Genomic DNA, 26,173 nt, shown 5'->3' with positions numbered 1-26,173 from the left:
ATAGAGGTCTTTAAGATCATGAGAGGTCTTGAACGAGTAGATGTGAATCGGTTATTTACACTTTCAAATAATAGGACTAGGGGGCATTCCATGAAGTTAGCAAGTAGCACATTTAAGACAAATTGGAGAAAATTCTTTTTCACTCAACGCACAATTAAGCTCTGGAATTTGTTGCCAGAAGATATGGTTAGTGCAGTTAGTGTAGCTGGGTTCAAAAAAGGTCTGGATAAGTTCTTGGAAGGGAAGTCCATTAACTGCTATTAATCAAATTTACTTAGGAAATAGCCACTGCTATTAATTGCATCAGTAGCATGGGATCTTCTTAGTGTTTGGATAATTGCCAGGTTCTTGTGGCCTGGATTGGCCACTGTTGGAAACAGGATGCTGGGCTTGATGGACCCTTGGTCTGACCCAGCAAGGCAATTTCTTATGTTCTTAAACATCTAACTTAAAAAAAAAAAGGGGGGGGGGGGGCTGGGGATTAACATAAAATATGAGTAACCAGACAGGCCAAATTTCTGTGTAAGTGTGAACTCATATTAATGTTAAAGGTTATTCTAAAGAACAATATGTAGCGTGAAAGATGAAGGGTAGGAAACAGAGACCAGGAGGGGAACAGGGGAAGGGTGGGGGTAGTGGGGAAAAGGTAGAAAAGGACAAAAAAGGGAAAGAATGTGGAAGTGGGGAAAGATAGAGGATGCAAGGAGGCAAAGGGGGACAGGATTGGGGGGGAGGGGGAGAAGGGAGGGGAGGGTTAGGAAAAGGGGAGGGAGTGAACCGCTGGAAAGACAGTGAAAGAAAAGGGAAAAGAAAAAAGGGGAGGAATAGGGGACGAGGGAATAGGAAAGTTACAAAAAAACTCCCCTCCACTAGTGGTAGTGGAGGGGAGTGTGTGAATTCAGAAAAAACAGATAAATAGTACATATTAATGCTAATACAGAGGTAGTTAGTAAAAATATATCTAAAAAGTACGAAGGTGGGTAAGCATGAACAATAATTCTAAATTTCACAGGAACACTGAAAATTCAAGATCTAAATTTAGACCATGTGGTGCCATAGTATTAAAATAAAAAATGTGTATCTGTTCCAATCATAGCAATAGATTGTCCAAATTTCCTCCTCTTCAATTAATTTTTGGTTGTTGTACACAAAATTTAAAATCACTAAACTTGTGATTTCCTCTATCGAGTGGTCTACCATGGGTTTACATTCCACTTTTCTGTTGATGTTACTTCTATGTTCAATTATTCTCTTGTTGAATTGTCTAAAACTCGATAAATAAAAAACAAATAAAAATAATCTTTGAGGTATGCAGTAAAAATAACATGTAATATCAACACAACAGGCATAAAACAAAATGACCCATACATAATAGATCTGAAATGAAACTTAAGACTCTGTTTAAATGAACTTAACTCTGCCATGTCAGATGTCATAGGCCTGGCTTAAACAGGATTTCACAGCTTTCCAAAATTTGGAAAAATTGCACTCTTACTGGATATCGAGTGGCAGGCTGTTCCATAGGAACAAATTATTTTTTCCTTGGAAACAATTTGCCTTATAGGTTTGTTTTGTTTCTAGAATTAAATTATCTGTAAATTGTTATTAACATATTTATATTGAATATCAAATCAGAATGAACACAATACTCTTAAAGATAGTGGTCATATAAAAAAAAATTCCTTTGAAGATTATAGTATCAGCTGCCAAATTTACCTTAATTTGCATGTTCTTTCAAGTGTCTTATCTGTGGTAATGATGACTTTTTAAAATGTCACAGCCTTTATCAGACTGTTTATCAAAAATGGTGATACTATGTAGCCTCTGGCTCTTGGATTAAAAATAGCACAAGAAAATGCAGGCAATCTCAGCAATCCCAAACTTGATGTCGATGCTAAAATTCATCATCTTCTTATCCTACAGCTTACTCCAATAGAAAGCACATCTCTGATTAAATCTATGAATATCATAAAAAACCCAGTGAAGACTTGTGACAAGGTTTATTTCTTAATCCAGAGATTAACTTCTCAAATCAGGCAGCGAATGGAGGACCCCAAATCTACAGGTAATGTGCAATATTATGTAGATTTACGACACGGTCTGTGTCGGTGGAACCATTAGTTTCGCCTTAAGATGCAAATATATGCCTCTGATTCAGTAAATCTACTTTTCTGAACAGCAACCCATTGGACAAGCTAAGTTTATTCTAAACCTTTGTTGTTTGGTGTTCTGATTGGTTTGGTTCACCCCTGTTTCTTTTCCGATTTATGATTCTGCCCATATTTCTTTTAATCTCCTAGTCAAGTTTCTTCCTCTGACTCTTCTTAGCCACTTGGCGCTGCTTCAACTGTTTCACTTTTTGAACTACCATGCAGAGAAGTGGAAAAATTTTACCTAGCTCTGTTGGTATTTATTTAGTTATGTTTTATTAAATGTAATATGCTTAGGTTGGTTGAAATTCAGTTTAGTAAGTTAGGTGCAGGATTTAATTTTCATTGACATTTTTTTTTAATTTATTTTTAACATCTCTTCATGTGTTAAATGTAGCTCAAGGGGAGTTAAATTTGGGTAGAGTAGGCATTTCCCTGACCCCACAAGCCTTACAATCTAAGGGCCTGCAACTTTGTGATGCCTGTGGTATTTTCCTGCAGGGCAGTGAAAGCCCCCCAAACATGTGATGGTGGCCCCTTGACTGTGAGGCTGCCATTGCTTAACGGGGCCTATGGCCCTGAGTAAGTTGTCGTCCCCCCCCCCCCCAAAAAAAAAAAGTATTGACAAAACCCAGGAGTCTGCATAGACTCCTGTTCCCCCACCTCCACACACACACACACACAATCATCCCTGGAAGTAGCTTGTAGTTGAAAAATAGTAAAAAAATAAAAAGTTATAAAGTCAGCTACAGGCCTCACCCCTTGCCCCCCTCCAGTCTTTCGTCTTCATGCCAAACATGTGGATCCTGGAGTAGGCACCTTCACCCTAGCGCGCCCCCCCCCCCCCCCCCCCCGGGACTCCGTCAACTCACACAAGATTAATTGGTTGTCCATTGGGGATTAGAGCATTATCCCAGGACAAGCAGGATGATAGTCCTCACATATGGGTGACATCATCAGATGGAGCCCTGGTACGGAAAACTTCTGTCAAGAGTTTCTAGAAACTTTTGGCTGGCACTGTGGGCCTACTGAGCATGCCCAGCATGCCATGATATTCTCAGCCACTGGGGTCTCCCTTCAGTCTCTTTTTTCCCGCCTTGCTGTAAGCAAAGCAAATCAGGAGCTCTGGAAGAATTCCCTAATATTTCTCAGGGGAAGAAAACTTTCCAGTCACATTCTCAGTCAAAATATTTTCTCTCATAATTGGGTCTCCCTTCGACATAGTCTTGGTGAGTACATTTTCAGTCATTTTTTGGTCGATTCCGATCACCTCACTAACAATTCCCGCCGGTCATCGACCCTTATTAGGCCTCAAAAATTGTTATGGCTTCCGGATTTAAAAAGTGTCTGGATTGTAACCGGACTATGTCCATAACTGATCCACATTATGTCTGCGTTCTATGCCTGTGATCAAGCCACGACGTCCGGGCTTGTTCAACTTGTGCCCAAATGACACCGAAGGGCAGGCGTGCTCGTTTGGATAAGATGGAAGAATTGTTTAAAAAAGTTCCATCGTCGACGTCATCCCCGAGGGTAACACCTCCCTCAATATCTAAACAAGCATCTGAAAAAAGAACCAATGACTGTCCGTCACCGGCTCCTTCGATGGCATCGATAGCTTCTTCAGCATCGAAAACCCATCAAAAAAAGAAAAGGCATCGTCACCGATCCATCAACCCCGAGCATGGCGAGCCATTGACATCGGGCTCCAAGTCCATCGAATCAATGTCAAAGAAAGTACGTGTAATAGAGCCAACTCCACCGGTTATACACGTGGAACTGGGGTGCTCTCCACCGGGCTCGGTGTCTGAGGAAGCGCCACCATGACTAATCGTGGAACCACCGATAAGACCAGCCATACCTTCCCCAGTGGCAGTGGACACTGCCCCGATTTCAAGGGAAGAAGTGACTACTTTTAGTCCAGCAAGCCGTCGTCGAGGCTCTCAAAAATTTGCAGCCTCCGACAGTGCCATCGATCCCGGGACCGACACCGGACCAAACAATATTTCAGCCTTTGCTGAACAAACTCTATGCGCTCATAGAAGCGTTTCCTCCGGCACCAACAGCACCGGTTCCATCGGGGCGATCATCTACACCATCGATGCCCATTCCCTCATCGAGGATTTCAGACATCCCGATTCCCAAGTCATCGGATGATGGCGGTGGAAGCTGTGACTCTTTCCCAGGACCATCGGGACTTCATCGGCATCGACATCCAAAGACTCCGTCGATGCCTTTCGAATATCCTTTGGTGCCAATTCACCCAGGTCCATCGGGAGATGCACGGAATCATTTTCCATCGATGCCATCGAGGCCTCTCGATTCCCAATCGATACCCTCACTGCCAAAGCATATTCCCACTAAAGCTGTATTCAAATCCAAGCATACTCAGCTGGAAGACCCTGACTCTCCTCATCATCCTCCATATAAATCCTGGAGAGATGATGAAACAGATACAGAATCAGAAGAACTACAATCAGAGCCCTCTCCACCAGAGGAGAGAAAAAGATCCCCTCCAGAAGATCTGTCATTTACAAATTTTATTAAAGAAATGACAGACACAATTCCCTTCAAATTGGTTACAGAGGAAGATTCCAGACATAAGGCTCTAGAAGTACTGCAATTCGTCGATGTGCCAAAAGAGATTATGCCTATCCCAATCCACGAAGTCCTTCTAGATCTACAGCAGCGAATGTGGGAGCATCCCTGCTCAGTTCCAGCAGTGAATCGAAGAACAGATGCAACTTACTTAGTGCAACATGCTCCACTTACTTAGTATCAAAAACCCCAACTACCTCACCATTCTGTAGTTGTTGAATCGGCTCAAAAGAAGGCCCGAAAACAAAAGCCACATTCCTCTGTTCCACCAGGAAAAGAACAACGCTTCTTGGACACCTTAGGGAAAAAGGTCTATCAGGGATCCATGCTGGTAGCACTTATTGCAGCATACCAGCTGTATATGACCCAATACCAACGCAACTTGTGGAAACAAGTAGAAGGTATTGTGGATAATCTACCACAACAATATCAACAGCCTTTAACTACATTAATGGAAAAAGGTTTAGAGTCTGGCAAACATGGGGTACGTGCAGCATATGACGTTTTTGAGACTTTAGTTTGCCTACCTGTCTCAGCAATCAATGCAAGACGATGGGCCTGGCTCAAAGCCTCAGACCTTCGACAAGAAGTCCAGGAACACCTAGCAGACCTTCCTTGTGCAGGAGACAATCTTTTCGGAGAGAAGATGCAGGCTACAGTATCTCAATTGAAAGACCATCATGAGACACTCAGACAGCTCTCCAAATTGCCAGCGGATCAGCCCTCTTCCCTAAGACTGTCAACTCGCAGAGACACGAGGTGACCCTTCTTCAGACCTAGAAGGTATTACCCACCTGCCTTTTCAACATGTCCATACCGTCCCTCACAGAGAGGTCGTCCACGTCAGACGAAGCAACAAAAAACCCAGCCACCACCCCAAACTGGACCAGCGGCCGGTTTTTGAACCGAGCCAAGAGAACAGCAACCTCTTCCTAAACCCCATTCCCTCCCTACCAGTTGGAGGTTGACTTGATTATTTCCAACACCAATGGAGTCTCATCACAAAAGACCAATGGGTATTAGTCATACTAAATCGGGGATATAGCCTAAACTTCAAAACAATACCCATGCATTCTCCTCCTACTCCACTTGGGAGAAACGTGGTTCTCACATCTCAACTCCAAGTAGAACTCTCTTCTTTGACTGCCAGGGCCATCGAACCAGTTCCCCAGTCTCAACAAGGGAAAGGGTTCTACTCCTGCTATTTCCTCATTCCAAAGAAAACATGCGGCCTTCGCCCTATCTTAGACCTCTGAAATCTCAACAAATATCTATTCAAAGAAAAATTTCGAACTGTATCCCTGGGAACCATTCTTCCATTACTTCAAAAAGGAGATTGTCTCTGTTCTCTGGATCTTCAAGACGCTTATGCTCACATACCAATTTCAATTCATCATCGCAAGTACCTACGATTTGTAGTCTGAAAGACTCATTACCAGTATCGAGTCCTACCGTTCGGCCTAGCATCTGCACTTGAGTATTCACCAAATGTCTAGCAGTGGTAGCTGCTCATCTAAGAAAAAACAGCATTCATGTTTTTCCATACCTAGACGACTGGCTGATCAGAAGTCTATCCGGGTAGGGAGCTCTCTCTGCCTTGAACACTAGAATAACTCTATTGCATCTTCTGGGATTTCTCATCAACTATCCAAAATCCCACATCAAGCCGTCTCAACTCCTCACATTCATCGGAGCAGACCTCGACACCACAGTGGCGATAGCTTCCCTTCCAAGCGACCGTGCCAACAATCTGGCATGTCTGGCGAACAAAATCATTCAACAGTTCACATCTGCACATCAAATTTTAGTGCTGCTAGGACACATGGCCTCGACAGTACATGTCACTCCTATGGCAAAGTTAGCCATGAGAAGGACACAATGGACTTTGAAATCTCAGTGGCTACAAGCTTTCCAACCACTGTCGTACACAATTCGCATTACCCACCAGCTACGACTATCGCTTCATTGGTGGACAAATCAAGCAGCATTGAAAGCTGGTCTCCCATTCCAGCAGGATAATCCGCAAGTCATTCTTACTACAGATGCCTCCAACCTGGGATGGGGAGCTCACGTCAACAACCTTCAAATGCAAGGGACGTGGACTACACTCTAGAAACAATTTCAAATAAACTTCTTGGAACTTCGAGCGATACGATATGCCCTTTATGCCTTTAAAGACTGCCTCTCAAACAAAACTGTGCTGATACAAACAGACAACACAGTAGCAATGTGGTACATAAACAAACAAGGAGGCACAAGCTCTTATCTGCTATGCCAGGAAGCAGTACAGATTTGGGCATGGGCTCTGGAGCATTCCATACATCTCAGAGCAACTTATCTGGCAGGCATCAAAAACGTCCTAGCGGACGATCTCAGTCGACACTTCAATCCCCACGAATGGTCGTTGGACCCACGTGTAGCGAGCAAAATCTTTCAACGCTGGGGTCGCCCAACCATAGACCTCTTTGCGTCCACACTGAACCACAAAGTAGAAAGGTTCTGCTCCCTCCACGGACGTCGACAAACAATCCCCAGGGACGGAATTTGCTCACCCCTGGAACACAGGCCTTCTATATGCGTATCCTCCAATTCCGCTCATAGCAAAAACTCTCGTGAAGCTACAACAGGACAGAGGTACAATGATCCTCATAGCCCCGTACTGGCCTTGACAAGTATGGTTTTCCACACTCCTCGACCTCTCGATCTCACAACCGATCCGCCTGGGCACAGAGCCCACTCTCATCACTCAGAATCAGGGCAAGTTGCGTCATCCCAACCTGACAACTCTCACCCTAACAGCTTGGATGTTGAAAGCTTGATTCTGCAACCACTTAATCTTTCAACACAAGTCTCTCAAGTTCTAGTAGCTTCACGAAAGCCTTCCACTCTTAAATCCTACCACTTTAAGTGGACTAGATTTACGAAATGGTGCACGCAAAAGGGTATAGAACCTTTCTCCTGCCCCACTTCTTCCTTGTTAGATTACCTATACCACCTATCGGATTCTGGTCTCCAGACATCCTCTGTAAGGGTACACCTAAGCGCCATAGCGGCATACCACAAGGGAATAGGGGATGCGCCAATAACAGAGCAACCACTAGTAAGTCGATTCATGAGAGGCTTACTTCACCTTAAATCTCCCATTAGACCACCGGTCACTGAATGGGACCTTAATTTGGTACTAACAAGGCTCATGCGTTTACCGTTTGAGCCTCTACACTCTTGTGAAGAAAAATTTCTTACATGGAAGGTGCTTTTCCTAGTAGCCATTACATCGGCTAGGAGGGTCAGTGAGTTGCAAGCGCTCGTCACATACCTATTCAAGGTTCCTTCATGACAGAGTAGTCCTTCGCACTCACCCCAAATTCTTATCAAAAGTAGTGACAGATTTTCATATCAATCAGTCAATAGTCTTGCCTACTTTCTTTCCAAGACCTCACTCTCATCAGGGAGAAAGAGTCTTACACACCTTGGACTGTAAACGTGCACTAGCTTTTTCCTTAATCGCACGGTGGTCCTTAGAAAATCCATCCAACTATTTGTTTCTTTTGACAAAAATAAACCGGGAGTTGCGGTAGGAAAACAGACTCTCTCCAACTGGCTAGCAGACTGTATTGAATTCTGTTACGAAAAAGCAAACATTCCTCTCCAGGGGCGAGTAAAAGCACATTCAGTAAGGGCTATGTCCACATCAGTAGCACACTATCGTTCAGTGCCCATCTTTGACATATGTAAAGCTGCAACATGGAGTTCCCTTCACACCTTTGCAGCTTATTATTGTCTAGACCAGTGGTTCTCAACCTTTTTTCGGCCGGGACACACCTGACAGATGGTTCTCATATGCGTGACACACTGAACATGTGACCGTCAAGGGGCAAAATGTAAATATACATTCTGCATCCTCAGGAATCCCCTCCACCCCCAAAAATGGGTGCAAAGCAGATCTAGGGCATTACCCTGTACAACTCGCCATACAAAAAAATATATTCTGGTTCTGATGACATCTCAGTAAAAGCAAAACAAACTCTCTTTACTGGCAGGCACAATACCCCTCCTTATGAAAAGAGAGTAATTTACCACTACAAATATTTAACCAGGCCCTAAACACTAATACACCTCCTATTAGGAAAACAGAGTAAGCCAAGCTGCTATAGATAGATACCTACTTAGAAATAATTGTAAAACTATACTAATAAATGTTACAAAACAACTGATGAACAGAATAACATCCAACAATTAAAACTCATAAAATTATTAAAAATTGTCCAAATATCAATAAAATATTCAAAACAGCAGACACATCACATAATACCCAATAATTAAAATGGCAGTCAATCAAGAAAAATAAACTTAAAAAGCCGCCTTTACTTACCCTCTCCAGCAACTCTCCTACTCCTTTCCCTTGCAGACCAATAGCACTCACCAGAAGCAGCAGTGGCTGCTGAAGCTCTGTCCTCACAGTCCTCTTCCTTAGGGCCCACAACCAGTCACAACCAGTCTCTGTCTCACACAGACCAGTATCTCCCTAACTAGTATCTCTTCCTCACACTCACACCAGTCACCTCACTGACCAGTCTGTCTCTCTCTCTCTCACACACACACACACCAGTCATCTTCCTGACCAGTCTGTCTCTCTCTCATAGAAACACACCACCTCTGACCAGTCTCTCTCTCAATCACATACAAATGTTCTTGCTCCCATTCTACCACAACCCACAAAGCTGCCACTCACGCACCCAGGCACCAAATCTACCTCACACACAAAAAACTGCCACTCACGCACCCAGGCACCCATTCTACCACACACACAAAAAGCTGCCACTCATGCACCCTGGCACCCATTCTACCACAACCCACAAAGCGCTGCCACTCACGCACCCTGGCACCCATTCTACCACAACCCACAAAGCTGCCACTCATGCACCCATTGTACCACACACACACAAGCTCTCACTCATGCACCCAGGCACCCATTCTACCATACACACACACACACAAAGCTGCCACTCAGGCACCCATTCTACCACACACACACACAAAGCTGCACTCACACCCCCATTCTACCACACACACACACCCCCATTCTACCACACACACACAAAGTTGCACCCAGGCACACATTCTACCACACACGGAGTTTCTTCTCATTGTTTTCCCCAATAAGCCTGGCCTCCGCTTATCAGCTGCCGCTGACCTGACTTCCGGGGGTGCGCCGGGAATCTCCGCTCTTCAGTCCCTCCGGCTTAGCCTCCAGCAGCGGCGCACAGGTCTCTTCGTTCTTGACTTCAGTCCCGCCGGCGGTGCACGGGTCTCTCCATTCTTCGGCGGCAGCGCACGGGCCTCTCCACTCTTCGGCCGCCGGCGGCGGCGCACGGGCCTCTCCACTCTTCGGCCGCCGGCGGCGGCGCACAGTCCTCTTCACTCTTCGGCCGCCGGCGGCCAAGAAGGAAGAATTCCCGCGGCACGGCCTTTCTTCTTCCCGCGCACCGCGTATCACTTCCTGTTCCGGGTCGGGGGGTGGAATGCAGGCGTGGGAAGAAGAAAATGCCAGCTGCGGATGCCACAGTTGTTTTTTGCACCGCTGCCGTTCCCGCTGGGCTTGAACGTGCTGATAGCCCGGCGGCAACGGCAGCAGGGAAGAAAGAGCAGCGGGAGGGACCGGGAGCCACGCGACACACCTGCCGGTGCTTGGCGACACACTGGTGTGTCGCGACGCACCGGTTGAGAACCGCTGGTCTAGACAAAGAAGGACGACAAGATTCAGCCTTTGGACAATCTGTCTTAAAGAACTTATTTCCAGTATAACTCCAACTCCTTCTACATCCATCCTGCTGTGTTTTTCAGGCTGCTTCATTTTTTCCATCGGTGCACCAGTTGTGCTTCGTGCACAAGTTGTGTGCTGTTGGTATATTATAAGGATGACGCAGCCTGTAGCTTGCTAATCACCCATATGTGAGGACTATCATCCTGCTTGTTCTGGGGTAAAGCAAAATTGCTTACCTTGTAATAGGTGTTATCCCAGGACAGCAGGATGTAGTCCTCACAGAACCCACCCACCTCTCTGAGGAGTTGGGTCCGATATGTTTTATTTTATTTTTTTAGCTCACGCATATTGCTACAAACGAGACTGAACGGAGACCCCTGTGGCTGAGAATATCATGGCATGCTGGACATGCTCAGTAGGCCCACAGTGCCAGCCAAACGTTTCTAGAAACTCTTGACAGAAGCTTTCCGTACCAGGGCTCCATCTGATGATGTCACCCATATGTGAGGACATCCTGGGATAACACCTTTTATCCCAGGACAAGCAGGATGCTAGTCCTCACATATGGGTGCCATCAGTAATGGAGCCCTATGTACGGAAAACTTCTTTAAAAGTTTCATGAAACTTTTGAATGGCACCGGAGTGCCTACTGAGCATGCCCAGCATGCTATGATATTCCCTGCCACAGGGGTCTCCCTTCAGTCTTCTTTTTTCCGCGAAGCGATTAGCCTCGCGGTATAATTGGAGTCTGAGGTGAATTTTCATTTCCAAAAAATTCGGAACATTTCGAAAAATACTAACTTCATCGCGGGGGTTTTTCCCATTTGTTACCGGCGGTAACTTTTTTCTCTCTCGAATCCTGGCTGGGATCGATATAATTCGGGTTTTCGCCGTCGACGGCCGTCCGGCGCCATGGCCTCCGGGTTTAAAAAGTGCCCGAATTGCACTAGAACAATGTCGATTACCGACCCGCATTTTGAATGTGTTCTTTGCCTAGGCAAGGATCACAACATTCAGACATGTCCATCTTGTGCTGAAATGACCAGTAAGGGTCGGCGACTTAGGGCCGAGAAGATGGAACAGCTTTTTTCAGTTCAGCTGCTTCCAAGACCGTCCACTTCGGCTCAGTCTTCTCCATCAGCCTCGGTTCGGCAATTGCTGTTAAAGAAAAAACTTCCAGCTGCGGGGGACGCATCCACTCCATCCCCGTCGATTTCATCGAAGGCATCGACTTCAGGAAGCGACAAACAGCCCGAGAAGCATCGCCATCGATATCGACGGCGGGAACCGGTGACCGGAGACACTACCACAGGTACGGCCTCTCCGGCTAAGAAACCCCGGACGGAAGCAGAGGCTCCAAGGCCTACTGACGGGCGATCCCCACCGATATCGGTGCCGGGTTCCGAACCTCCTCAGGGCCCTGAGGAGGAATCGGCATCGCCAACACCGCCTCCCTCCACAGCTGCTCTGTTTTCACCAGCTGTGCGAGTGAAATTGACTCCCTAATACGTCAAGCGGTGCAACAGGCTCTCCGAGAGGCGATTCCACCATCGATGCCGATTCCACAACCATCGATGCCCATTCCCGCACCAACGATTCCGGGGTCATCGACGATGCCGCGGGAACCGGTACCGATTCCAACCCCGGTACATTCGCCGATACCGCATACGCCTCCACAGATTCCTCCCTCGGTGCCACCGATGCCCATACCGGTGCCCTCACCAAGAATACCGATTCCAGCACCGATTCCTCAGAGGGATGTTCCGATTCTACATAGACTGGACACACTACTGGGAATCCTGACGAAACAATTACCACAGGATCCACTTCCAGGCCCTTCAGGGGTACCAAGGCCCCCTAGGCCACATTCACCTGTAAAGACGTCAGTTCCTTATCCAAGGCCACAGGATGAACAGGATGACTCTCATTCTGAATATTCTTCGGAGGAAGATTTATTCTCTGAACCGTCTCCCACTGAGGATCACAGAAAGTCTCCACTGGAAGACCTCTCCTTTACAAATTTTGTTAGGGAAATGGCTGATACCATTCCATTCCCTATACAAACAGAGGTGGATCAGCGACAAAAGACTTTGGAAGTCTTACAGTTTGTAGACCCTCCAAAGGAAATGTTGGCAATCCCGGTTCATGAAGTCTTACAAGAACTTCAACACAGGATCTGGGAACATCCAAGTTCTGTCTTACCGGTCAACAAAAGGGCTGAAGCCACTTATTTGGTACAACCAACTCCAGGATTCCAAAGAACACAACTGCCCCACCAATCAGTGGTGGTAGAATCCGCCCAAAAGAAGGCAAAGAGACAAAAGTCCCATGCTTCAGTGCCGCCTGGGAAGGAGAGTAGGTTGTTAGACAACCTAGGCAGGAAAGTTTTCCAGGGTTCCATGCTGGTATCAAAAATTTCATCTTACCAGCTGTACATGAACCAATACCAAAGGAACCTTTGGAAACAGGTTCAGGAACTTTCTCTTGCTCTTCCGGAACAATATCAAGAGGCATTTCAAACACTTATACATAAAGGCCTTGACTCTGGCAAACACGAAGTCAGAGCAACTTACGACTGTTTTGAAACAGCAGCAAGGTTATCGGCATCTGCTATAGCGGCAAGACGATGGGCATGGCTGAAGGCCTCGGATCTTCGCCCAGAAGTCCAAGAGCATTTGTCTGATCTACCGTGCTTAGGGGATAATCTCTTCGGAGAAAAAATAAAGGAAGCTGTAGCGACCCTTAAGGACCACTCGGAGACGTTAAAACAATTGTCGTCTCAACCTCAGGAGTCTCAGGCCTCTTCTAGAAAGTTTCCAAGAAGAGACACTCGACGGCCTTACTATCGCCAACGTAGATGCTACCCCCCAGCAGGTAGACAAAGACCTAGCCGCCCAGCACAACGCCAGCAGCCTAGACAAAGGCAACCGAGGGCTCAACCACCTCCACAAACGACAGCCACTTCTGGTTTCTGAACATCCCCAGAGAGCAGCAGCTACATCAATCCGTTCCCAGAAACACCTGTAGGAGGTCGCATTCAGTACTTCCACAACAATTGGACCTCCATCACCACCGACCAGTGGGTGTTATCCATCACAACTCATGGTTACAGGCTGGATTTCTTAACCACCCCTATAGAGAATCCACCACTTCACTCTCACTCAATAAATCAACACTCCATAATTCTTCAAACAGAATTATCCACCCTTCTGAGAGCCAGGGCCATAGAACCAGTTCCTGGACCTCAAAAGGGCAGAGGATTCTATTCCAGATATTTCCTCATTCCAAAGAAAACAGGAGGCCTTCGTCCTATCCTAGACCTCAGGAATCTCAACAAATTTCTCAAAAAAGAAAAATTCAGAATGGTATCCCTGGGCTCCATTCTACCTCTTCTTCAAAGGGGAGATTGGCTCTGCTCTCTGGATCTTCAAGATGCCTACGCTCACATCCCCATCTATCCTCCTCATCGCCAGTACCTGCGATTTCGGGTAATGGATCAACACTTTCAATACAGACTGCTGCCATTCGGTCTCGCATCAGCACCAAGAGTATTCACAAAATGCATGGCTGCAGCAGTGGCACACCTACACAAACAAAAAGTGCACGTGTTCCCTTACTTAGACGATTGGCTCATCAAAAGTCAATCAAAAGAAGGAGCTGTCACTTCCCTCAAACTCACCATCCAAGTCCTTCATTCCTTGGGTTTTCTTATCAACTACCAGAAATCCCATCTGTCACCAACTCATCTACTACAGTTCATAGGTGCAGAGCTAAACACTACGCTAGCGACTGCTTTTCTACCAAGAGACCGTGCTCAGACACTTGTCCTCTTAACTCACGATCTTCGCAACCGATTCAAGGTGACAGCTCACCAGTGCCTTATTCTTCTAGGGCATATGGCTTCCACGGTTCATGAAACTCCCATGGCCAGACTGACCATGCGACTTCTACAATGGACACTCAAAACACAGTGGATACAAGCCACTCAACCAATGTCCACTCCTATTTACATCACGCCAGAGCTCAAAGCTGCACTTCTCTGGTGGACGCTAATGCCCAACCTGCTCAAAGGCCTACCTTTTCAGCAACCAGTTCCACAAGTGACTTTGACTACAGATGCATCCACCTTAGGGTGGGGAGCGCATATTGGTCATCTAAAGACACAGGGCAAGTGGACACGACTCGAAGCCACTTTTCAAATAAACTTCCTAGAGCTTCGAGCTATACACTATGCGCTGCATGCATTCAAAGACTGCCTATCACACAAGACTGTTTTAATCCAAACGGACAACACAGTAGCCATGTGGTACATCAACATACAAGGAGGGACAGGTTCTTACCTTCTTTGTCAAGAAGCAGCACAGATTTGGGACTGGGCCCTGACACATTCAATTCTTCTACGGGCCACCTACCTAGCGGGCATCCACAACACAGTGGCGGATCGCCTCAGTCGTCGGTTCCAACCACACGAATGGTCCTTGGATCCAGCAATAGCATCCAAGATCTTCCAACGTTGGGGATAACTGACGATAGATCTCTTTGCATCCCAGCTCAACTACAAAGTGAACAATTACTGCTCTCTACTCCGACAGCAGAACAGCCTACCAAAGGACGCATTTGCTCGCCATTGGAACTTAGGCCTGTTATACGCGTATCCTCCGATACCACTTATAACCAAAACACTAGTGAAGCTACAACAGGACAAGGGGACTATGATACTCATAGCCCCATACTGGCCTCGACAAGTATGGTTCCCCACACTGCTAGATCTCTCAGTCAGGGATCCGATTAGCCTGGGAGTAGCTCCCAATCTCATAACTCAGGAACAGGGTCAGTTGCGCCATCCCAACCTTCAATCCCTGTCCCTGACAGCATGGATGTTGAAAGCTTGATCTTACAGCCACTCAACCTTCCATCCGCTATATCTCAAGTACTTATAGCTGCACGTAAACCTTCCACTAGAAAGAATTATTCCTACAAATGGAAACGGTTTACGCTGTGGTGCACTCAGCAGGATTTAGATCCTTTCACTTGCCCCACTACATCGCTACTAGATTACCTTTACCATCTTTCAGACTCTGGTCTTAAGACATCATCGGTAAGGGTACACTTAAGTGCAATCTCAGCTTACCATAATAAGCTGGAGGATGCTCCTATCTCCACACAGCCTCTCGTCAGTAAATTCATGAGAGGCCTAACTCACATTAAACCTCCAGTTCATTCCCCAAGCATACTATGGGACCTGAATGTAGTATTAACCAGACTTATGCGGTCTCCTTTTGAACCCATAAATACTTGCGACCTTAAATACCTAACTCGGAAAACGGTATTTCTCATAGCCATTACATCGGCTAGAAGGGTCAGCGAACTACAAGCGCTAGTCACATACGAACCCTTTACAAAGTTCCTACATGATAGAGTAGTCCTCCGAACACACCCAAAATTCCTTCCAAAAGTTGTCACGGAATTCCACTTGAAACCAATCCATAGTTTTACCTACATTCTTTCCGAGGCCTCACTCTCACCAGGGAGAAAAGAGCCTTACACACTTTGGACTGTAAGCGTGCGTTATCCTTCTATTTAAACCGCACTACAGCCCAGAGGACATCCAATCAGCTGTTTGTATCCTATGATCCAAACAAACCGGGTAAAGCAGTGGGTAAGCATACTCTGTCCAACTGGCTAGCAGATTGCATACAATTTTGTTATGACAAAGCAGGCCTTACTCTTCAAGGGTGAGTAAAAGCACACTCAGTCAGAGCGATGTCAACTTCAGTAGCACACCTTCGCTCTGTACCTATTCTGGACATTTGTAAAGCAGCAACATGGGGTTCTCTTCACACCTTTACAGCTCACTACTGTTTAGACAAAGAGGGAAGACAAGATTCAGCCTATGGACAATCCGTCTTAAAGAACTTGTTTCCAGTATAACCCCAACTCCTTCTACATCCGACCGGCTGATTCATTTCAATAACAATACCTTACGGTTACTTCAGCACAAAATGACTCAGCCTCTAGCTTGCTAATCACCCATATGTGAGGACTAGCATCCTGCTTGTCCTGGGATAAAGCAAAATTGCTTACCTTGTAATAGGTGTTATCCCAGGACAGCAGGATGTAGTCCTCACGAAACCCACCCGCCACCCCGCGGAGTTGGGTCCGTTACGTTTTATTATTTTATTTTTGGCTAACGCTTATTGCTACAAAACAAGACTGAAGGGAGACCCCTGTGGCAGGGAATATCATAGCATGCTGGGCATGCTCAGTAGGCACTCCGGTGCCATTCAAAAGTTTCATGAAACTTTTAAAGAAGTTTTCCGTACATAGGGCTCCATTACTGATGTCACCCATATGTGAGGACTACATCCTGCTGTCCTGGGATAACACCTATTACAAGGTAAGCAATTTTGCTTTACAAGGTAAGCAATTTTGCTTGCCCTGGGCCTGGTGGCCTCCATTTGTTAAAAGGGGCAAAGTCCAGACAGCACTAGTTATGCAAGGTTGGGGCCTGTGGCTGAATTTATAACTTTTCTTTCTTTTTTTTTAACTATGAACCACATAGGGAGGCGGGGAGATGGGACATGGGCTCTCTGGAGACCTCCATGGTTTTTCAGTACTTATAAGGATGTTCTTTTGTGAGGCATTGACTTCTTAATTCACCTGGGAGAAGTTAGCTAAATCAAATAATGCGGCTTTTGAATTTTTGTGTAAAGCCGTGTTATTTGATTTGCATCATTAAGGTATTTATGAGCTCATTAGCATTCATTTGCATGCTAATGAATTAATTTAAATATGCATAGTGCCATGGCTCAAATAATGAGTTTCTGAACATAACCAGATCAGTCCAGACTAGTGGGTTATGCACTCTCACTAGCAGATGGAGTCAGAGAACAAAGCTTCGAGGCACTGGTATCCCAAGTGTGCCACCTGCAGCTCATCAGTATTTCTCTGACTCCAGCAGATGGTGGTTGTGTATTCCTGCAGATCTGTGTGAGATGGATTTTTCTTTCTCCCTGAGGTGCTGGGTTCAGTGTCTGGACCATCACTCAGGTAGAGCTGGGTGAACGGGGAGGGTTGGTTACCCCTGGCGGTGCTAGCCCGTGTGTTTCCGCGTCCCCTGATAGCCAGGGGACTGGCTCCCTCAGTGACCCGAAGGCTCCTCCTCAGTGTCTACAGTACAGGGAAGAAGCCCCTTTGGAGATTTTTTCTATTATTCTTATCTTAGGCTTTAATTTTTTCTGTTACGGTACAGTTAAAGTTTCTGTGTTTTAAAAAGAAAAAAAAAATCTCCAAGTACCCTGTTCACCGCGACTCCTGGGGTAAGTCAGTCTGCTCGGTGGTGCAAAGCCAGGCAGATCCCTGAAGAGGAGGGGAGAGTGTTTCAGCCCTGGTAAGAACCTTTGAGTATGTTTTTAGGCTCCCTGCCTCATTTTTACCGCCGGCTCCAGAGCTATTTTTACCACGGTGGCCATTTTGGTTTTTCTTTTTCGACCTCCCACACGACTCCCCAGCGTTCCTGGGGCAGATTTTCATGGTGTTTTTGGTGGGGGTCACCAGGGTTGGGTGGCAGCAACTGTTTTCTTCCAGGGGGGGAGTTATATGCCCCTTTTTGCAAGAGGAACATGGCAGAAACTCCTCTGGTGGAACCCTGTAAGGTTTGCGGGGTATGGTCAGTTTATTTAGACCCCCTGTCACTGTGCACTGGGTGGGGAAGGGTCCTCAGACAAGAGGACCAAACCTAAAAAGTCTGCACGCAGGCCAGGCTCGGCGGCTGGGTCTAACAGAAGGAGCCCAACCCCCACTGCGCACCCTGTGGAAAAGGTCTCCCAGGATGACCCTCCCCTGCTGTCCCCCTCTGTGTGGACTCCGAGACCGGAGGAATCGAGAGACACGGACATTGATTCTAGCAGTGATGAGATGGGACCGGGGGGATTTTCCCCGGAATTTGTGCTGCTCGTGCATGAAGCATTTTTGGTTCGGAAGCTCGCAAAGCGCAGAGCCCAGGATGGGAGCATGGGAGTTCCAAAGTGTCCCCATCTGCGAACTGACAGTCGTCTGTCCTGGGCAACTTTGGCTCGGGAGGATCTAGTGGGTGCAGTCGACCAGCAGGGGAATGACTCCACTCCACCTCCGATGGACACCGCTGCAGAACAGGGTGAGGTGCCTCCAGACGTCAATACGGGCGACAATGATCAGGATCCGGTAGAACCTAGTGCGGAGGGGGACGACCACCACGTAGTCCAGCTGTTTAAGAGGGAGGAATTGCACCCCCTTATTTCCCAGGTGCTTGAGGAATTGGGGGTGAGACCCTCGCTGGAAGATTCTGACAGTGAGGGAGGGAACCCAGTCCTGGATGGTCTCTGGGGTCCACCTAGTGCTTTTCCCATCCCGAAGAAGATTCAAAAGCTCTCAGAGATATGCAGGACCGCAAGCTGGAGCTGCATCTAAAGCGGGCTTTCGAGGTCTCCTCCTTAGGACGTTGGGCGGCGGTGTGTGCCAGCATGATGCAAAGAGTGTGTTTATGTTGGATTCAAAAACCGCAAGACCCATCGTCTTCTGGGACTTTGTCAGCTTCTCAGGCGGCTCGTCTGGAGGTGGCAGTAGCATATGTGGTGGATGCCTTATATGTCTTGGTGCGTTCGGTGGCCTGGACTATGGTCTCCTCAGTGGCGACTCCTATGGCTCCGCAATTGGGCAGTGGAAACTTCCTCCAAGTCGCAACTGTGCAGTCTGCCTTTTCGAGGGAAGTTGCTGTTTGGAGAGGATTTGGATCAGCTGATGAAATCTCTGGGGGATTCCAAGGGCAATAAAATTGCCAGAAGATAGAAAGCCCTACATGAAATCATTCGGTCCTCGATCCCGTTTTCGGCATTTCCGAAAAAGCAGGTCGGGGAGGAGTGTTCCACCCTCTGGTTCTAGACAGTACACAGTCCTTTCGCGGCTCCAGTCTTCCTTCCAGAGGTGGTTTTGGTCAGGGATCTGGAATTGGGAAGCCTGCCCAATGAAATCAGGCCCACCCACTCCTCAGACGGGATGATCGGGGCAGGTTGTCCCAATTTTACGAGGAGTGGGCCAGGATCACCTCCAATCGCTGGGTGTTGGAGGTGGTAAAAGAAGATTACGTCTTAGAATTTTCTCGGCCTCTCATGCTGGCCTTTATGGAATCTTGATGTGTTTCCCGCAACAAGCAAGCCGTGGTAGAAGACAGCATACAAAGATTGCTGGCCCTGAAGGTGATCGTCCCCGTGCCGTTGAAGGAACGGGGGAGGGGACGGTACTCCATTTATTTCTTAGTTCCCAAATAGGAGGGCACTTTCCAACCCATTCTGGACCTACAGAAGATGAATCGCTGCTTGAAGGTGCCCCGTTTTCAAATGGAAACACTTCAAACAGTCATCGCAGTGGTTCGAAAGGATAGTTCCTCACCTCCTTGGGTCTCACCGAGGCTTATCTACACATCCCGGTTCGCAGCGCTCACCAGAGATTCCTATGATTCAAGATCCTGGGTCAGCATTTTCAGTTCCGGGTGCTGCCGTTCAGACTGGCGACAGCCCCGCGCACCTTTACCAAGGTGATGGTCATGGTGGCGGTGACCCTCCGGAAGGAAGGGATAATGGTCCATCCTTACCTCGACGATTGGCTGATTTGAGCCAAGTCGGAAGAGGAAAGCGAGCGGACGGTTCTTCTTGTGATCCATTGTCTCCAGTCCCTAGGTGGGTAATCAACGAAGTGAAAAGTCATCTGACTCCATCACAGTGTCTGGAGTATTTGGGAACTCGTTTTCGACACCCTCTAGGGCAGGGTTTTTCTCATGAATGACAGGATGTAAAAATTGCAGCAACAAGTGCGTCTCTTGTTACAGCTTCCAATCTCCAGAGTGTGGGAGTTCCTACAAGTTCTGGGGTTCATGGCTTCAACATTGGAATTGGTGCCTTGGACCTTCGCTCACCTGAGAATGTTGCAGAGTGATCTACTGTCATGGTGGGACCCAGTGTCTGAGCAATACCAGTTGCCCCTGCCTTTGTCGCAGCGAATCAGGACCAGCCTGCAATGGTGGCTGTCAGAAGACAACTTACAGAAGAGGATGCCCCTCGAAGTCCAGGATTGGGGAGCAGTGTGCCTTGGTCATGCGGCGCAGGGAACCTGGTCCTTACCCGAACGGTCGTGGTCTATCAATTACCTAGAGACAAGGGCAGTCTGCAAAGCATTGGCATTCCAGTCCCTGGTGCAGGAGAGAATGGTTCGAGTCTTCTCGGACAACGCCTCCACAGTGGCATATCTCAATCGCCAGGGAGGAACTAGGAGTCCGGCCATGGCAGCACAGGAAGTCACTTCCTCTTCGCTTAGACCGAGCATCATCTGGAAGGCATCACAGCCTCTCACGTGGCAGGCGTGGACAACGTGCAAGTGGACTTCCTCAGTCGTCAACAGCTGGATCCCAGGAAGTGGGAACTATCCTGGGGGGTTGGAATCACATTTGTGCCCGATGGGGAGCTCCCCAAATGGACCTCATGGTGACCCATGTCAATGCCAAGATTGGGCGGGTTCTCCGGCGCATAGAGGACCATCCCGGTTTGGTAATTCTGGTGGCACTGGAGTGCTTGCGGCAGCCATGGCTTGCGGACCTGGTACGGTTGGCGATAGATGGCCCGCTACGCCTAGCTCATCTGCCGAACCTCCTGCAACAAGGGCCCATTTTTTCGGATCGGGAGGATCACTTCTCTCTCGCAGCCTGGTGTTTGAAAGGTGGCAGTTATGGATGAAAGGTTATTCGGAACAGGTGATTTCCACCCTGCTTCAGTCCAGGCAGCCCTCGACATATATGGTATACGCTCAAGTTTGAAGTCTGGTGTGACCAGCAGGATGAAATACCGTTGTCGGTGACCATTCCTCAGGTCTTGGGGTTTTTGTAGCAGGGATTATCTAAGGTTTTGGCTTATAGTTCCCTGTGTGTTCAGGTTTTGGCCCTGGGATGTCTCCTAGGATGGGTAGGTGGCAGGCCTCTAGCCACCCACTCGGACATTGTCAGTTTCCTGAAAGGGGTGAATCACCTTTGTCCTCCTCTTCGTAAATTATGCCCAGAGTGGAATCTCAATTTGGTGTTGAGGGCGCTTCGTGTTCCCCCTTTTGAGCCTCTGGGACACGCTTCCTTAAAGGACCTCACTTTGAAGACTGTGTTCTTGGTGGCCATCTGTTCCGCGAGGCATATTTCAGAATTGCAGGCTCTTTCCTGTAGGGATCCCTTCCTTCACATCTCGGCTGATAGGGTGTCCCTGCGCATGGTCCCTTCCTTTTTGCCGAAAGTGGTGTCTGATTTTCATGTTAATCAGTCCGTGGAGTTACCCAGATTCCCTGATTGGGCTCGTGACCCCTGCTATGGGAAGAGATCTTCATCTGTTAGATGTCTGCCGGGTTCTCCTTCGGTATTTGAAGGTCACTAACTCTTTTTGAAAATTGGATCACCTTTTTGTGCTCTTTGGAGGTCTGAAGAAGGGTGAAAAGGCATCTAAGGCATCCTTGGCTCGCTGGCTGAAGGAAACAATTTGCTTGGCCTACATTGGGAAGGGTCGCCCTGTCCTGACTGGTTTGAAAGCTCACTCGACGAGAGCGTAAGTGGCTTCTTGGGTGGAGTATCAGTTGTTGTCGCCTGAGGAGATTTGTAGAGCCGCAGTCTGGTCTTCCCTGCACACCTTCACAAGGCATTATCGTCTGGATGTCAGGGATCCAGACCAGGCACTTTTTGGGAAGAGCATCTTGCGAGCGGGACTTTCGGGTTTCCGCCTGGTGTAATGTGGCTTTGGTACATCCCACTGGTCTGGACTGATCTGGGTATGTACAGGAAAGGAAAATTGGTTCTTACCTTCTAATTTTCGTTCCTGTAATACCACAGATCAGTCTAGGATCCCGCCAAGGTGCTACTACCGAAAGACTGATTTACCTAACGGTTAGCTGCTGTACATAGGGAATCTATCAGAATGATTCTATAATATTTTGGTTTTTGTTATGAACCGTGGTTAAAATCTGATTTTCAGGTATTAGGGTCATTTGTTTCAGACCCTTGAGAGAGGTTTTTTCCTGTTCGTCCTTGTTTCGGGAGTTAGATGATTTTTTGTCAATTATACTTTGCTTGGGTATCGATAAATACTGATGAGCTGCAGGTGGCACACTTGGAATACCAGTGCCTCGAAGCTTTGGTCTCCGACTCCATCTGCTGGTGGGAGTGCATAACCCACTGGTCTGGACTGATCCTGTGGTATTACAGGAACGAAAATTAGCAGGTAAGAACCAATTTTCCTGTACTTGAAATATTTCATGTTATCCCCACATTAGGCCTTTTACCATGCAAAAAACAGTATTTTTCACACAGTGAATGGCTTAACCCACCTTGTTAAATGAGCCCCTAAGGGGCCGATGCAATAAGAAACACAGCAAAACGGGTGATCGTATTGAGGACACCTTTTCCTGATGTTCACGCAGCCACCTTTCCTGGTTACCTGATGTTATATTCAAATGAGTCAGTGCAGTAAAAAAAACGCACTAGGGATAAATTGTGCATCCCTAGCACTCAAAAGCATTGGGCGCCCAAGAGAGGTGGCTGTACACCCACAACAGCCTCGGAAGTCCAGATCAGCACCAATGGCTGACCTGACCAAAACTCCCTTCCACCCCCAAGGTCTGGCCCGATGGGCCAAGCTGTCCGGGTGGGACCTGGATGTCCTCTACCTGAAATGGTGCATTCTGAGGTCCATGTCTTAAAACAAGGCTTGCCAGACCCCCAAATACCCCTCCAGGCCAGGAACCCCTGCCAGAGACCTTCCTCTGGCAGGACTGTTCCTGAATGATCCTTTTTGCTGGCACTTGTCAATGAAAGGATAATCCCCTTTCAGGACAGCCTTTCAGGACAGCCATTGGACTTTTCACTGATATGCGACAGTGAATGGACCAATTAGCAGTAAGTGAAGGAGTGAATAAATTAAGTGCTCTGAGCAGGTGTTAAATTTCTCTAGGTAGTAGGAGACAATCTAGGCAGTCTCTTGCTTAGCGTGCCTCCTTACATTGCAGGGTAATAGCTAATTAGGCTATTACCCTGCAATTTGTAAACACCATGTGCTAAGTCTGCCAAGGGTATCTTAGTGTTTTGGTTTTTTGGCGCTAATGCCCTTTTTACATACCAGGGCTACATTAACGCCAAAAATCGCGTTGTAAAACGCAAGTAAAAACCCATGATAGATTTAGCATCCTTTATTGTGTGTGTCCCTAAGCTTGTACCTGAGACAAAGGAGAGTGAATTCTGTTGCCCAGGGTCACAAGGAGTGTCAACTGGATTTGAACACGGTCTTTCCTGGTTTTTAGCCTTCAGCTCTAACTCCTAGTCTATGCCTCAAATCAGTAGTCCCTATTAATTTATTTCCTACCAAGAGGATAGGTGGATTCAGGACCAGTGGGTTATGCACCACTACCAGCAGATGGAGACAGAACAAACTGATATCACAGTACATATAGTCCTGCCATGACATCAGCCTGCCTGTATGGTGGACATGCATTTCCCTACTGTAAATTGCTTCAAAATTTAGAGGAGAATTAATAGGAGCTTTGAATTGCCCTGCTCTTCTGCAGTGATACTTAATGGTCCTTCCCCCAATTTAGAATTCCTGAGGTGATTTCTCTGGTCCCTCAGATGAGTGCCTTGGTCTTGGTAGCTAGTTCTTCAGCCGGCGTGGACTTAGCTGATTTAAGCAACTAAAAGGTGGTGGGTGCAGGAAGCCAAGCGAGGCAGTGACTGTATATGCCCTCTCCTCCTGCAGCCAAAGACTGTCTCTGTATTCAGCCCGGAAAGGCTGAGCTCAGGTAAGTTTAAAAAAAAAAAAAAGACAGAGTAGAGGGGTTGTTATAGGACTTCCTCTGGTCTCCATGCTCAGCGTGCCAATCCAACATTCGTTTCCACTCCCATGGGGGTTAAGGGACCTGGGCAGCCTGGTGGGTTGAGCAGCCTGAGTGGGCTGGGCCCCGTGATTAGGTTTCTTTCTGTGCGCCGTATGGTAGGTCATGGCGGTGTTTTTGTGTGCCTTTTTTTTTTTTTTCTGTGCATGTGGCTGCTCTCTGCAGGAACGTTGGTGTGTGCAAATGCGTCCAGCGGAGTCTCAATTGTGCACCCAATTTCTTTGGGGCGCGCTGCTTGTGCGCACATTCTGGAACATATTGGTTGTGCTCCGAGGATTGGCATGGTGACAGTGTGCATAGTTTTGCGGTGTATAGCCTTGGGATGCCTAAATTTTGTACTCTAAAATTTTTTAGCGTGAATTTGGCTGGAATCCTGGAGTGCCCTCTAACTTGTGCCAGTGCTTCGTAGAGGCTTGGTGATAACTATCTTCCTCTGATTTTACTAAGCCTGATTCTTCCCAGCCTGACGTTGGCCTGGTTAAGGAAGTGTCAGGAGGGTTGCCTGACCTTCGAACTCCCTTGAATGGTTCCTCAGCGGGGGATGGCAGCTCAATGGGCACTGCACAATTTTCTTCTGGTTTTGGCATGGATCCTTCTGCCTTTTCTTGGGGAGAATTTTTTTTTTCCAAGAATGGCAGTCCTTTTTTCAGGTGCAGTCCTCAGTCCCTTCCAGTGTCAGGTCAGATTCTCAGGTGGTGGCCTCTCCCTCTTCTGGTACTACAGATAAGTGCTGAAGTACATCTCGATTGATTACAGGTACTCGCGATAGGAATCTGGATGGCACTGATGATGAGGATGGGGAAATTCTTCCGAGACTGAAACCATATAGGACTATGTTGTGGTTATTCCATAGAGATGAACTGCCAGCTCTGATTTCCCAGACATTGAAGATGCTGGGAGTACCTGGACAGATTCCATGTCTGATCCAAAGAAAAATTTTGATTTCTTTGCGTAAAGCCTCTAGTTTTTTTCCTGTTATGGAGGCCATTCAAGATTTGATTGATTTTGAGTAGGACACCCCAGAGGCAAATTTCAGAGGGGGTCGGACCTTGGAAGGCCTGTACCCCCTGAGTCCAGTGGTGAGAGAGCATCTGCATTTTCCGAAAGTGGATGGGCTTGTCTGTGCAGTCTCTAAATGGATGACAATCCCTGTGGAGGAGTGGCCTTGAAGGATGTATATGATAGGAGGATTGATGCCATCCAACCTTAAGCAAGCATTTGAAGCAGTGGCAATGACTTTGCAGATAGCTTCTTGTTGTTCGATGGTGTCTTGCTCTTGTTTTCTTCTCTCTCAGGAGGTTGATGATGCTGGTGTGAATTCCAGGGCAGATGCAGGCTGCAGTTTGGTCCGCACTTCGGCCAGAAGAGTGACTTCAGTAATAGCAGCCAGGTGTCGATTATGGCTGAGAAATTAGTTGGCCAATGTGACCTCCAAAGCTAATCTTATGAAATTGCCTTTGAAAGGCTCGCTGTTGTTTGGGAGCGAGTTGGAGAAACTGGCCAGTAAGTGGTGTGAATCCCTGGTTCCTCAGTTGCCAGAGGATAAAAAGCAGTTGCCGCGCCCCTTTGGTATGAGGGGTCGCCTCAGGTTCTAAGTGGTTTCGTCCCTACAGAGGGGCAACCTTTCAGAGGTCTCTGCCTTTCAGTAGGTCTCAGTCCTTTCATCCCAAACGGCCCAGGTGGAGCGCGGGCTTGGGTATTGGAACCTCTCGAGCCGACC

At 47.3% G+C, this 26,173-nt stretch overlaps 1 protein-coding gene across 16 annotated transcripts in view; it reads left to right on the top strand.

Moving 5' to 3' along the window:
- The window catches only part of PPIP5K2 (diphosphoinositol pentakisphosphate kinase 2), a 620,162-nt gene that overhangs the window by 333,549 nt on the left and 260,440 nt on the right, over nucleotides 1-26,173 (top strand). For all 16 annotated transcript variants that reach the window (XR_003852104.1, XM_029572559.1, XM_029572550.1 and 13 more), the window contains one exon: nucleotides 1,924-2,065. Coding sequence is in view for 15 of the 16 variants with exons in the window: in XM_029572559.1 (XP_029428419.1) it covers nucleotides 1,924-2,065 (142 nt within the window). In the remaining variant the exon portion in view is untranslated. The remainder of the gene's footprint in view (nucleotides 1-1,923; nucleotides 2,066-26,173) is intronic.

Source organism: Rhinatrema bivittatum, chromosome 1 (assembly GCF_901001135.1).
Source record: "Rhinatrema bivittatum chromosome 1, aRhiBiv1.1, whole genome shotgun sequence".
NCBI classification, from domain to species: Eukaryota; Metazoa; Chordata; class Amphibia; order Gymnophiona; family Rhinatrematidae; genus Rhinatrema; species Rhinatrema bivittatum.
This window is presented reverse-complemented; position numbering and strand designations above follow the sequence as displayed.